The sequence below is a fragment of the Amblyraja radiata genome, chromosome 4, assembly GCF_010909765.2.
Source record: "Amblyraja radiata isolate CabotCenter1 chromosome 4, sAmbRad1.1.pri, whole genome shotgun sequence".
NCBI classification, from domain to species: Eukaryota; Metazoa; Chordata; class Chondrichthyes; order Rajiformes; family Rajidae; genus Amblyraja; species Amblyraja radiata.
The window spans coordinates 35418315-35433958 of NC_045959.1; the positions used below are offsets into that span (position 1 = coordinate 35418315).

At 40.9% G+C, this 15644-nt stretch overlaps 1 protein-coding gene across 1 annotated transcript in view; it reads left to right on the forward strand.

The window, feature by feature from the left end:
• The window catches only part of LOC116972556 (CUB and sushi domain-containing protein 3-like), a 358524-nt gene extending 343818 nt beyond the window's left edge, over positions 1-14706 (forward strand). The window contains exons 5-6 of the mRNA XM_033020378.1: positions 14491-14568; positions 14681-14706. Of these exons, the coding sequence (XP_032876269.1) occupies positions 14491-14568; positions 14681-14706 (104 nt within the window). The remainder of the gene's footprint in view (positions 1-14490; positions 14569-14680) is intronic.
• The last annotated feature ends 938 nt before the right edge of the window (positions 14707-15644 follow it).

Here is a 15644-nt window from a genome sequence, read left to right on the forward strand (position 1 = left end):
AATGAAATTCCATGCGTACCCAACAGCTTGGCTACTAAGTATTGTTCGATTTCTCCATGGCCGTGCTAGATGCAGGAAAAATGTTCCCAATGTTTGGCGAGTCCAGAACCAGGGGCCACAGTCTTAGAATAAAGGGGAGACCATTTAAGACTGAGGTGAGAAAAAAAGTTTTCACCCAGAGAGTTGGGCATTTGTGGAATTCCCTGCCACAGAGGGCAGTGGAGGCCAAAACACTGGATGGATTTAAGAGAGAGTTAGATAGAGCTCTAGGGGCTAGTGGAATCAAGGGATACGGGGAGAAGGCAGGCACGGGTTATTGATTGGGGACGATCAGCCATGATCACAATGAATGGCGATGCTGGCTCGAGGGGCCGAATGGCCTCCTCCTGCACCGATTGTCTATGTTTCTATGTTTTTATGACATTGTGGACATTCTCTACTTTGGTAAAAGAGCTGCTGCAGTCACATCTCAGGCCTTGTTAATAATATCTGGGAATATATGGCATGGAATAATGGTGGTGAAGCTTTGTAAACATCTTCTAACCAGGGAGATCTTTGGCCAGTAGTGTCTTCATTTTAACTTCTATTCAATACATGTCAAAATTTGAAAGCAGAACACCAATCAATTGGCTTATCAGAGACCACACGTCAACAGTGATCTTCTCCTTGGTACTTGTATGATTTTGATCATTTTGTCAATCTAGTATTCGGACGAAATTCGCAGGATGTTTATCTTCATTATATTTGCTACCAGCTTGTCATGTGTCATTTAAAAATATATAAGGCATTTAGCAGATGGTTACTGATGTCAATAAAATGTATTTTACTGAAATCACAACCTATCTAAACCAAATATATTTTTGATTGAATGTGAGCGTACAGCTTTTTCAACATTCAAGAATGCTCATTTGTCACATGCACTGAACATTGACTGTAATAATGAAACTCTTGCATTGCTACGGCTCTACAGGCATATTGGAAGCAATAACGAGAAATAAATATACAATAAGTTATCAGATATTCTAATTAAACCAGACTATGACAATGGAAAAAAACAAAATACGTAGAGCAACCATAGTAGCAGAAAGTCTGTAGTGGGTTGAAGCTGAGGTCAGGTTGTGGTTAGGGTTGTATTGGGTGGATTAAGAACATGATGGTTGATGGGGGGGAAACTGTTCTTGAACCTGGATGTAATGGTTCTCGGGCTCCTGAACCACTTTCCCGACTGTAACCGTGCGAAATGTGTGTGGCCATGATGGTGTGGATCTTTGATGAGATTAGCTGCCTTCCTGAGGCAGCAATACCTGCAGGTCCCTTCAGCGGTGGTGAGGTGATTGGCATTGACATTCCTGTCATGGGCAACCAAAAAATAAACTAAAGTTTCTGATATTTACTCTTGTCGGTTGCCTAAGAATTTGTCACATTACCAAGTATTCTTTGTCTTTGATTCTTGGAATAACTGTCTGTGAATCACTGTGTTTTTATTAAGAGTTATTTACAAAATCATTGCATGGTTATTGCGCAGCATGTGAACTCATACAATATAATTCCAATTGATATGAAATAATTAAATAAATATGAATATTACAGATTACTTATTAGAATATCTCCAGCTTCATCCCTTTCATTGTACGATAAGTTACATTACTGAATCATTGCCTGGTAAATAAATCATTAGTTTTCATAGAATGATTCCACCCCAATTGAACACAATGTAATATTTATTAGTGGTGAATGAGTCCCTTTAAAAAGATTCACATTTGTTTAACATTTCTCATGGTTATTTTCCATTACCTGACACAAGGTTGTTAAATGGGCCAAAATATATTTCTTTGAGATATTTGTCCATTAACAAGAGATTGTAAAATAACATTCCCATTGTAGTATTTATATCACATGAATTCATAAGTATCTGAAGGCCATTTATTAAGAGCATTTGCAAAAGGTTACTACTATAATTTTGTTTTCAGTTGCCAGTTCAGTTGTAGTGTTCGTCAACAACAGTTCAATAAAGAGTCAAGCCCATTGTCATAAACGCCCTTATGATCATGAACATTTCCACAGTACCCTTTCCATTGTAGCATATGGGATCAATTTGGTCTGAGATATCCAAAATAAAAACCCTATCCATTGGAAATAGTGGGTCAAGCTACATCTTTGGGAAGAGAAACAAAGGTAACACTTCATGTTGAAGGCCCTCTGCCTGTTGTTCTCAGGCAATATGCTTGGAGATTATCTAAAAAAAAATCACTTGCAGGTTAAATAACACAATCAATGGAAATTAGTGAATGGAAATATTGCGTGCAGATTCTTTGAATCTTTACTTATACGCGGAACAATACTTATAGCCTTTGTGTTAATTTGTCAAATTACGTTCACATCGTGCTCTGATCTGTAAACTATATTCCCCACTTGCATTAATCGATGAGATACGCAGCATATTATGTCATTGACAATGCCCTCTGTACAAATTGTGTCCCCAAATCTTCTCATTCTTTAAAAAAATACCTGCACTTGAGGTGTAAATCAGCCTATGTTGTCAAATTGTTTAGAGTATGTGTGCGTAAAAACTTCACAGAGCTATTTTTCATAATTCATGATCAACTTATAATATGCCCTAATAGGAATTTAAATGAGACTAGACCAAGTGCAGACCCGTTGGGTCTGTTTCCCCAACGTGCGTTTGCAGGGGGGGGGGGGGAGGGAGTGGTGGGGGAAGGGGAGAGAGGGAGGAGGAGGGAGGAGGGGGAGTAGGGAAGGGAAGGAGGAGGGAGAGGGGGAAGAGTGTGTGAGGGAGGGGCGATGAGAGTGGTAGGGGGCGGGGAAGGAAGAGTGGGATGGGATGGGGAGAGGGGTGGGGGAGAGAGGGGAAAGAGTGGGGAGGGAGAATGGGAGGGGGAGGGGGGGAGAGAAGTGGGAGAGAGGGAAGTGGATGGGGGAGGGAAGGGGGGAGAGGGAAGGGGGGTGGGGGAGAGAGGGATGGGGTGGGAGGAGGAGGGGGAGGACGAGGGAATGAGGGTGTGAGCGAGGGAGATGGAGAGGGGGCAGGAGCGAGGAGCTGGGGTGGGAGGGGAGAGGGGGACGAGAGGTTGTGGGGGAGGGAGGGAGGGAGGGAGGAGGGAGATGGGGTCAGGGGAGGAGGGGTAAGATTGTGGAGGGGTGGGCAAGGGGTGGGGAGAGAGGGCAAGGGTGGGGGGGAGGGAAGGGGATGGGAGAGAGGGAAGAGGGTGGGGTGGGAAGGAGGGAGAGGGAAGGGGGTGGGGAGAGAGGGATGGGGTAGGAGGAGGAGGTGGAGGAGAGGGAGAGGGGTGAGGAGAGGGAGATGGAGAGGGGTGAGGAGAGGGAGATGGAGAGGGGTGAGGAGAGGGGGATAGAGGGATGGGGAGGGGGAGAGAGGGATGGGGGAGAGGGAGAGAGGTGTGGGGGGGGAGGGATGGGGTAGGGGAGGGAGGGGTAAGAGTGTGGAGGGAGGGGGAGAGGGATGGGGAGAGAGAGGGGAAATAGTGGGGAGGGAGAGTGGAAGGGGTAGGGGTAGGAACAGTCCATCTGTTCCCCATTACCTTTCACCCACAATCTTCTTTCTCTATTCCCTCACACGTGATGCCGAGCTTCTACACAGGCTGCTGGGGATGGGGGGGAGGGGCTGGGGCTGGGGCTGGTGCAAAGGCATATGTAAATGGATCCATTCCGATTGGACATCTGTGAGCATTGGGCATTGTGACATCACACGATGGAACGTTGCATTGTGACATCACATGATTGAACGTTCACCAACATGTTATGGCTGAGAGCTGTTTTATTTTGAAATTTGGGGGGGGGGGGGGAGAAGGATTTTATTTAAAAATGTGTACATAAACACAACAAAATTTAATCAGAAGTGGATACTTTGAATGGAAAGTGTAATCTCTACCGAAATGGAAAATATCTCGGTGATTCTGCGTCTTGTGTTGGCGTAGCAACGAATCAAAGGCTGGCAGCCACAAGTCAGGCAGGCATCCGGCAGGCGACAGGCAGCCACAGCCTTTTATATAATAGATAGAAGATAGATAGATGGAGTTTGTTGCTGTCATTGTATAGATTCCACTGTGCCAAAATTGGATCAGCTGCTTTAGTTCATGCCCAATGATTCAATGAAACTAAATCATTTTTGAACAAGAAAATAAGTCTGATTTTGTGACAGTTCTATCTGAGGGTTCAGATGCAGTGTAGATTGGAGATCTTTGTCTTTGGCAGATGTAAAATTAGACAGTTGTGGAACACTGGTGAGGAAGTTGCTAATGCCATTAATTCACTTGGTTAATTAAGCAAAGTTTGCAATTAGAACAGAATGAAGTCTGGCTGTGAGTCCTATAGAATTCGGAACACCCTTTTTTCTCTATTGAAGAATGATTACTGAGCATGTTACTGGATGTCCCACAAACTAATGGACTATGTCCTCATCTTAGTACACAAAATAATACCTGATATCCATGTTGATTGAGAAAAAGACAGAAGTCCATATGCTTAAAGGTAGACACAAAATGCTGGAGTAACTCAGCGCGACATGCAGCATCTCTGGAGAGAAGGAATAGGTGACGTTATGAGCCGAGACCCTTCTTCAGACTGATATCAGCGAATGGATGGGACAAAGATAGAATGTAGTCGGTGACAGTAAGACTGGTGGTAGAATTGGGAAGGAAGGGGATAGAGAGAGAAAGCAAGGCTTATTCGAAGTTAGGGAAGCCAATGTTCATACCGCTGGGGTGTAAACTACCCAAGCAAACTATGAAGTGCTGTTTGTTCATACCGCTGGGGTGTCATTCCCAGTCGATATGCTCATATACTTTTGAGTGCAAGCTGTGCTGACCACTGTTTTTATCTGTGAATGATTGGAAACGATACAATCATATTTTTAAAGTGGAAAAAGTTCAACACTGCCTCCAGGCACAGCAAAAGGTTTTCTGTTAAGTGTTTCTAACATTCAGAGACATTTAAAATCTATTTAAATCAGAGTATTTAAAACGTTGTTCAAAATTTGTATGAGCATTCAAAAAGTGCTAAACTAAGCATTAAAAATCAATAATGACTTACTCCAAAAATTGTCTTCGGAGGGAGGACAACAACTTCTTCAAAGTAGGCATACCTTGAGGAGATTTCACAGTGGAGTTATCAAAATGGTTAAGAAGGAACTGCAGATGCTGGAAAATCGAAGGTGGACAAAAATGCTGGAGAAACTCAGCAGGTCAGGCAGCATCTGTGAATGACATGGATCGTTGATGTTTCGGGTCAGGAACTCGTTTCTGACTCACAGTGGGTTTATACTGGATGTCGGTCAGCAGTCTATCACCTGCGATGGAGATAGTGAGGTCAAGAAATGGTAGGGAAATGTCGGAAATGGTCCAGGTGTATTTGAGTGCCAGATGGAAGTTAGTGGTGAAATGGATGGTCAGTGAGTTGTCTGTGGGTACAGGAGGTAGCACCAATGCAATCGGCGATGTAGCGGAGGTAGAATTTGCGGCGATATAGCGGAGGTAGAGTTGCCAGATGTTTCCCCTTTTTGGGAACTTCAGAAAATTATCTTCCTTGGATTTAAATTTAAATTTAACTTTGATTGTTTTTCTCTTGCCTTTGATCGGTAATGAAGGAAAAATACAAATTTCAAGCTTTGAAGCTCTTTTAATCCCATTAATAATGTATTAATATGTTTTAAAAACTTCATTGCTTCAAGTTGAGCTAATGGGAACAAGCATGAAAATGAATGTTGAATTTTATCAAACCTAATCTTAGTTATGTGTATAATTCACAACTGTGATGTAGAATATATCCCCTAACTTTTTAGACATTTTCAAAGTCAAAGCACATTTGCCGATTTTGATGGCACCATCTCCTCTGCCTCAATCTGCTGGAGCAAAAACCCATTTGAAGTTACAACATGTTATACTAGTCTAATTCTGTGCAGGATCAAAGAGGCCATTTTCCTTTGTCATGGACTTAGCTGCTGGACAAGGCAGAATTACAGATGGAAATCTGAAAACTGTGGCCCAAGAATAGTTGCACTGATTTTATTTTTTGATATATCTTTTATTTTTTTGAAAGTCATTGCAAAGGGAAAGGCATCATGCCAATTTCAGCTAGTCTTTTTCATATCAGGTTTAATCCAACCACTATATTCATCAACGTTGAAGCCCTTGAAAAAATATTTATATTTGTTTTGCTGCTCTAATTATTTCTGGCTGCTCTGCATTCAGATAAATCCCCCCTTAGGCCACTTCATATAATCTGCAGCATAATATTTGCCTTCATTTATTTGAGAACACATTTGCAAAATAACTAATTGAAGGATTTTGTGTACATTCACTTTAATTTAAATCTTATTTTCACAACTACTTCATTAAAATGTTATTTGTCATTCTAATAACTTCTGCCTAATTATCTTTCAGCAATAACATTTATTTTGAAAACAACTGCAGTCCAATAACAGTTGCATATTTTAACCTCGAGCCAATGCTGCTTTGGCATGGACTTGAAGATGGTAGGTCATGCCTGAATGAGCCTGATTGAATTTTTGGATGTGGTGATTCAAGTAGTGGAGAGGGTAATGACTTTGTATGAATGAATTAATAAGTTTATCGGCCAAGTATTCACATACAAGGAATTTGCCTTGGTGCTCCACCCGCAAGTGACAACATGACATTAAGTGACAGTTAGGAATGGCACATAAAACATTAACCATTAATAATAAAACATTATCGATTAAACATAAGTATTAAATAAAATACCAGAGCCGAAGTAGGCTACCGATTTCAAGTCTGAAGAAGGGTTTTGGCCCGAAACGTTGCCTATTTCCTTCGCTCCATAGATGCTGCCGTACCCGCTGAGTTTCTCCAGCACTTTTGTCTACCTACAGATTTCAAGTCAAGAGTCAAGAGAGTTTATTGTCATGTGCCCCAGATAGGACGTATGAAAATAAACAATAATAGATTTCTGGTTATTGAGTAGAGTTACTACTCGTAGAAATACCCTGTTTTTATGTCTGGCTGAGGCAGCTTTGACAGTTCGGAATCGCCTTCCAGAAGGAAATGCTTCAAAGAGTTTGTGGCCAGGGTGAGAGGGGTCAGAGATGATCTTACCCACTCGCTTCCTGGCCCTTGCAGTGTACAGTTTGTCAGTGGTCGAATATTGGGCCTATGTTATTTATTTGAACTTCCAGGAAACATTTGATCAAACCCCTCACTGGTAACTGGTAGACAAAGTTGGAACACACAGAATTAAGGCAAACCATTTTGATTTGGTTGGAATACCAACTGAACTACAGGATCTACTGCAGGGCTAATGGGCAGGTACTCACATTGACAGGATGTGCCTTGTGGCTTCAAGTTAGAAACTACCGGGCATGTTAGATTTGCAACTAAACACCACATCAGTAAATGAATTGAGAACGAGAGATTCACATAACTCTGTTTAGTGAAGACAGATTTCTGGTGTTGTTGATGGTGGCACAATTAGATTACCAAACAATCCAGATGCCTTAAATTATAATCCAGAGGTTGGGTCTGACCACTAGAGATCTGAGTTCAAATACCACCATGATGACTATCATCTCTCTCCACAACCACATCTCTGCTACAGCCACAGTCACTCAAGGCGTTCCCCAAGGCTCCGTACTCGGACCCCTCCTCTTCATCATCTACATCCTCCCCCTTGGTCAGATACTCCGCCACTTCAACCTGGACTTCCACTGTTACGCTGATGACACCCAGAACTACCTCGGCACCAAATCCCCCCACAACCCCCCCCTCTCCCATATCAACTCCTGTTTGTCAGCTATAAAAACCTGGATGCAACATAATTTCCTCAAACTCAACAGCGATAAGACAGAATTCCTCTTCATAGGCTCCAAAGCCACACTCAGCAAAATCAATAACCCCACTCTCACCATCGACGGCACCACTGTCTCCCCATCTCCCCAGGCCCGCTACCTTGGCGTGATCTTTGATTCCACCCTCTCCCTTGAGCCTCACATCCACCATGTCATTAAAACCTCCTTCTTTCATCTCCGCAACATCGCCAAACTCAGACCCTCTCTCGCACCTCCCGCAGCTGAAAGACTCATCCATGCCTTCATCTCCTCCCGACTGGACTATTGCAACTCACTTCTCCTTGGCATCAGCTCCACCTACATCAACCGACTCCAACTGGTCCAGAACGCAGCCGCCCGACTCATCACCCACACCAAATCCTGGCATCACATCACTCCAGTCCTCAAAGAACTTCACTGGCTTCCCATCTCCCACCGGATCAACTACAAAATCCTGATCCTCACCTACAAAGCCCTCCACCATCTGGCCCCCCCATATCTCACTGACCTCCTCTCCCCCTACCAACCCTCACGGTCCCTCAGATCCACATCAGCCGGTCTCCTCTCCATCCACAAGTCCAACCTCCGCAGTTTTGGGGACAGAGCCTTCTCCAGGGCAGCTCCCAGGCTCTGGAACTCCCTCCCCCAACTGATCCGCAATTCCGTGTCCCTCACCATCTTCCAGTCCCGCCTCAAGACCCATCTCTTCACCTCTGCCTATCCTTAGCCCCACGTCCCCCTCCCTTTTCATCTGTGCATTAATTGCCTCATATTGTATTTTGTATTGAATTCTGTCTTTACTTTGTGTACTAGTCATGTCTCTACTATTTATTTCATTCCCCTTACATGTTTTTCCTCTACCTGCTAAATTTTTGTAAGGTGTCCTTGAGACTCTTGAAAGGTGCCCATAAATAAAATGTATTATTATTATTATTATGAGGTGTAAATACCATTAATTATTAATTTAATTAATGGGGTTTTAAATCAGGTCAAGTCAAATGTTTATTGCTGTATGTACAAGGATGGGGTACCAGTAAAATTAAAATATTGCTTGCAGCAGCATCACAGCCACATAGACTCACAACACACTAAGATATGAATTAAGGGTAGACAAAAATGCGAAGGAAATAGGCGACGTTTAGGGTCGAGAGTCTGAAGAAGGGTTTTGACCCAAAACGTCGCCTATTTCCTTCGCTCCATAGATGCTGCCTGACCCGCTGAGTTTCTCCAGCATTTTTGTCTACCTTCGATTTTTCAGCATCTGCAGTTCCTTCTTAAACAAGATATGAATTAAGTGCACATTTGACATAAATTATATAAGGCAGTGAAAGGAAAAAGACTGCAGAAATCAAGATATTAATACAAAGATATGCAATGAATTTAAAAAATATTGGTAGTACAAGAGGTGGTCTGTATTCTTCCATTTCTGTGGTAGAATTTATGTTGTCCAGGCTGGTCCTGATAGTTTGCAGGAATAACTGTTCTTGAACTTGTAGTGTGGGACTTAAGGCTTCTGTATCTTCTGCCCGATGTTGGCAGCGAGAAGAGCCCATGAGCTGAACAATAGGGATCCTTGATGATAGATGTCACCTTTATGAGACAGCGTCTCATGTAGATGGTTATGATGCTAGGGAGAGCTGTCTGTTCCCATGATTGACCACCCATGATGAGTCCACCACTCTCTGCAGGCTCTTGCATGCCTGTTGGAATTGCTGTACTCACCCTGAAGCAATTAGCCAGGAAGACACATTCTGCGGTATTAAGGGCCTGTCCCACTTGGGCGTCATTTGCGCGTCACGCAGATGGAGCGAGAAGATTTGTACATCCCAAAATCCTGGGGCGCCATGCGCAACCGCACGTCACTGACTACGTTACCATGCACAATGCGCAGGAAATGCACACCATGGGCGCATCACATGCTCGTCACGACGCGCGCATCATGTGTCGTGACGCGTAAATGATGTCAAGTAAATGACGCACAAATTACCCCCAAGTGGGGCAGACCCTTTAATGACCATCTCCAACAAGAGAATCTAATGAATTATTCTTAGCATTCAATACTATTGTCATCACTGAATCTCTGAGTCAAAGAGACTTGGGAGCCACATGAAGAGATTCATATGATTTCAGGGACATTGTTGGTCCGTGTATATTGAGGTCTGTAAGTACAAGCGGATGGAAGATGTACTAGAGCCTAACTTTGAGCATCATATCACAGCACTGATGTTGTTTGGAGGAATGCAACAAATATTTTTTCTGGAATTATGTCTTAAATACATAGGTTAAATTTCAAGGAGGGATTATGCAAATATGCCTTACACTCCATGCAATATAGGCAGTTAAGAGACTTCAAAATAGGTTGATAGATAGAGAAAAGCTATTTGGAATGGGATATCGAGGTTCAAGTGGCACGATCTACAAAAGTAGAATGAAGTTGGGAAACACTACCTTTTTCAGAAACTGATCAAAGTTGTAACTCTCTTTCCAAAATCCAGGTGATGCTTGGTCAATTATTAATTTTAAACATGAAACTGGTAGATTTTTGAAAACTGAAGGCACTGAGGAATGTGGATAGAAAAGTTGATACTTTGTGTTGGATAATTGGTTTCACTGAGTGGGGAAACAGATCAAATTAGTTTAATTGTCTGCATGCATAAACATGGCTATCCCAAACCTACTGACTGATGTTCAAGAGGAAATGTGTAGGAAGGAACAGCGGATTCTGGTTGACACTGTAGATAGACATATAATGCTGGAGAAACTCAGTGGGTCAGGCAGCATTTCTGGTGAATAGGGATAGGTGATGTTTTGGGTCAAGAGCTTTCTTCAGATGAGGAATGGTCCTGTGAGAGGAAATGTAAGTTGTTGATTTTAGTGACCAGTTCATAAAATATGCAGTCCTCTTACATAAATAAATAAATAAACACTAACAAAATACGGAGGTGCCTAGCAAGTTGAGTTGTATTTTCAGAAATGTTATTGGTAAGATTCACGATCTTCCACTGCAGTGAAAATTTGTGGTACTGTATAGGTTACAAAGAATATTCCAATCAATGGCAAGTGGTCAAGGAATCTGCAAGATCAGAAATTATGTTAATGATGCACAATGGCACAGGATACAAATAAGGCAATCATAAAGGACATTAAATGCGAATGATGTTGTCAGCCAGAAAACAAGAATAGCAAAGGAGGCATGAATCATTCAATATAAAACAAAATGGAAGGCCTTAAGTGTCTCAGGTGTATGGTGGGGAAAGGGAAGCATGACTGTCAGATTTTCAGGCCATACTCCCAAGCCAATCTGTCAAAAGGAAATACACCGGCAACCTTGCACATTTCACATACTAAGATAACCATTCAGCCAGTACAGAAACTTCCCTTGGATGCTCAGAATTTAAATATATATTTAAAGAGGCTTCTTCAAAACAAGAAAAGGCTTTTATAATTGGCGGAGAAAAGAGTGTAGGAGGCATCTCAACTTTATCCCCAACATTCCATTACAGGTGAATTCCCAGTAAATGAGCAACATTGCTTTAAGTTGTACCATTCGTTCAAACCATCATGTAATTACATTCTTTAAATCTATCATTCTCAAAATGTATTTCTAATACATCATATTTAACATTTGCCTGTACATTCTAGCCAATTGTCATTTACAGAATGTAGTGGTGGACTCTCAAATGTGACTTCTTATTGAATAATGTTTTCAAAATCTCCAAACCTTCATTTAGGTTTTCACATAATTCACAATGTCATGGCCACCTTTTTAGGATTGTGATGAGATCAACTAGGACGTGCGACACACAATTGGTTCAAGCAATTTCAGATAGTAAAATATATATTTTCTATTTTTAATAGATTTTTCTTTATTTTGCTGGATTTACTTGCAGTGGCTTTCTAACTGTTTAAGAGGAAAGGTGTTTCTATTTAGTATCATGTTTTGAAGCTCCATGATTTTCAATTACATATGCCATTGTGACCTTTTTGGAATTGTGGTCATTGTTCCTGAATAGAGAATCAATGATTCTTAAAGTTCAGGTTGTGTTTTCTTAGACTCATTCAGGTTGTGCTTTTCTTAGACTCTTTGGACAGTTCATAATAATATATTCATGTTTGATGCAAGCCAGCTCTAACAGAATAATTTGCCATTGTTGTGTTAATGAATTGTGCAAATTCAGCTAAACGCACTGCCATATGATTAATTGAGATTGTACCAAGAATATTAGAAAGCCAATTGATTTGAGAGAAAAGTCTTCTCATGCATTTGCATTTCATTTGATGGCAAATATTTTTTGGAAATTGCCTTGACCTACAATTTAGATTGAGCAAACAATTTTATTATTTGGAATTTGAAGAAAGATGTATTTTTCGCACAGTGTAATTCTGTGAAAGCCAGTCATCCTAAAAGGTCTGGACTGGCATTTGTACTTAATGTACATGTACTTCCTTGCTTGCATCAGGTCACTCTACCCAACATCCCTTTTCTTCCTTCCTCATGCTCACCCAGATTTGCATTATGTATTTTTATGTTATTATTCTCATAGCTACATATGGAACATGCTAAACATTTGGACATAGAATTCAGAATGTTTTTTAAAAGTCATCTTTCGAAGCAATTTTATGCTTATCTTATTCACAGCCTTTGTAATCTTCCATCTACATCAGTTCATCTTAGTTTTTTATTGACTGGATTTTTTTTTTTTGATAGTTGTTGCTTCTCAGTCTTAATTTTGCTTTTTTTTTAGCATTTTCTCTGGTGCTCCTATGACTTGTTTGAGAAAGGTGGTGTGCTTCACCAATTTGAATTTTATTGCATCCCCTTAATGACTTAAATGCCGTTAAGTCCAGTTCATTTGGAAAGGGAGAGCTGCTTTGAGGGGATGTTGGTACCTTTAGGAAACTGATTCCAAGAACTGAATTGCTGAAGAAAGCCGGGGAAGGTATTCAGAGGGGATGGGGTCAAGCATAGCTCACATCCACATCTACCTCACAAGATAGACACAAAAAGCAGGGTCAGGCAGCATCTGTGGAGAAAAGGAAGAGGTGATGCTTTGGGTCGACACCCTTCTTCAGATTTACTCAGAGTTGACCACCTCACAGAACCGAAATCTTCAATTACATCGCAAGTTTTCATTGATCAATATTTTAGAGCATCAAATATTGCTGCACATTGCCATTCTGTTTTACAACTCTTTCAATATTCTTTTCAGTTGAGTTCAATGATAGATTTAATCGAGAAGGATGTAAAGCAGATGGACCATCTATTATAAACTTACATTTTGACATTGGGAAAGACCAATATGACCAATAGTACCTGGGGAGGGGGTGGTTTGGGTGGGAAGGGACGAGTTGACCAGGGAGTATCGGAGGGAACGGTCTCTGTGGAAAGCAGAAAGGGGTGGAGATGGAAAGATGTTGACTGTAGTGGGATCTCCAGAGAATTTTGGAGGGAATGGTCTCTGCAGAAAACAGAAAGGGGTTGAGATTTCTTACACAGTTTACCTCAAGAGCACGCTTATTGTCAGGATGATGTAACATGGGGAGCTGTGTAGGAAGGAACTGCAGATGCTGGTTTAAACCAAAGATAGACACAAAAAGCTGGAGGAATTCAGTGGGACAGGCAGCGTTTCTTGTGAGAAGGAATGAGTGACGTTTCGAGTCTCAACCGGAACCATGTCCCGCTGAGTTACTCCAGCTTTTAATGTCTAACATATGGGGAACTGCAATGTAAAAATATATCTACTGTTCCAAGTCAAAGCATCTTATTCTCGAACATCCTCTGCTCACAAACTTCTAAAGCGTATCTCTTTACTTAATCACTGATCCTTTTCAAATGATATCAAACGTATTAATCAACTTTCTGAGATGTGTGTAATAGAGAATAAGTCAAGGGGAATGGGCCAAATGCGATTGCTCATGTTGGATTCAGTACACAGCTGATAGGCTGGATGGGCTATGGTCATGCCATTTTAAAATGAAAGAAAAGATGAACCATTAAAAGAAAACATCTTGAAAGTTTATCGGAATCTCACGAGCATTCTGCTCACAATCATCAAGTGCATTAAAGATATTGTTACCTTCTGTACTTTCCAGATTTTATGCTGTTGATAATCGAATATGCAATCTAAATTTATCTCTGTCTAGACACATATGCTTTGGCACTATGAAGTAAATCAATAAGATATCCAAATGCACTTGATTACTTTAAAATATATGCGAGCTCTGCCTGAGAATGCCAACAAACATTTGTGTATTATGTTCTTCAAAATTGAATTGAGAATATATGTCCAGAATACTATTTGCTTCACATAAAATAAATGTGACAATACACTTGTGGATTTGTTTAGTGGTGCTTTCAAACTATCTTGTTTAATGTTAACTGGAGAATCTTCGCTCCTGGATATATGTTTTGAAACATTGCACTTGCTATAATCATATAAGATGGAAACTGGAAATGAACTGACCACATTTCTTCATGTTTTTTTCATAAAAAAGGCGTATTGCTGGTTGTTGTTTATATATCTTTGTCTTGCAATGAAGTGCATCACAACAACACTGGAGCATATTAAATAACAAGATTATTATTATTTTTTAAATAGTTTTACTTTAAATTGTTTCTTCTGATGTGTATTTTTGTTTGTTTTTCTAAATAGTGAAAAAGTCCATAGATTTTAAATCTAGAGGAGTTAAATTGTTCCCAGGGAAAGACAACAGCAACAAGTTTTCTATCTGTGAGTCTACCTTTTTGTTACCTTCTCTAGAAGAATAGTGAAATAAGTCTGTGTCATTTGTGATGTGTTCTCTGTATGCGTTTTCTGTGCTTTATCCTTGTTTTGTTGCTAGTCGTTGTGATGGACACAGCTTTATAACGGTATGCATGGGTATCCTTACTGTTCTTATCATCGGCACGGAAAGTGACTAAATTGTTTTTGGAGCCAGATTGGGGAAAGCGTTGTAAAAGCCAAACTTCCAAACCTATGAACAAATCAGGTCTGACTTTTAAAATCATTCTTGCATGTTTATTTTGCATGAGGCATAGGGCACAATGTGTTTGCATTGTTGATCACTCTTCATGCATGAACGCCCACCTCAGAAAATCAGGATACAGGATACAGCATGGAACTGTAATTCATGTTTACAATAGAAAATTATGTTGTGTGAATTCTCTTGGCACAGCGAAAATTGCCATTATGCTTTGAGATCAACTTGATATTGCACAAGCAATGTGAATGTAAATGGTGTAAATATTTGCCACGTTGCAATGTCCATCCTTCTCTCCAAGAACTGCCGATGTCTGAATCAGATTTTCATTATGATTGGAATCACACACTATTTCAAGGTGAGCTGCTGATGATGGTTTCTGCGGGAAGGTATTCTGTCTCTGTAAATTCACATGACTCCTCCAAGCCTTAGCGTATCTACTGGAATGCAAAGATGCATTTTTGTTTCAAGAATGCAAGATTATTCACTTCTTCTTTATCTGTAAACTTGTTCATCCTAAACCATCACCTGCATTTTAACCTTCATATTCCATTCAGCCAACAACCCCAGGTTCACTTTGATTAAGCAGTGTCTTAATTTATATATTTTCATTCTTGCCTAAAAAGCTTTTTTGTAGCCTTGGCTCATCCTTTTATGTAATCTCCTTCAACATTACAAATCTCTAGATTTCCATAGCCTACTTCTCACATCTTATAGATTTTCAATTAGTTACAGGTCAGGTTGGGGGGGGAGTTCCTCCCGCCGCGGGTACCATGTAATCCCGTGCTACCTGCTCCATGGTCAGATAGTCGATGACTAAACCATC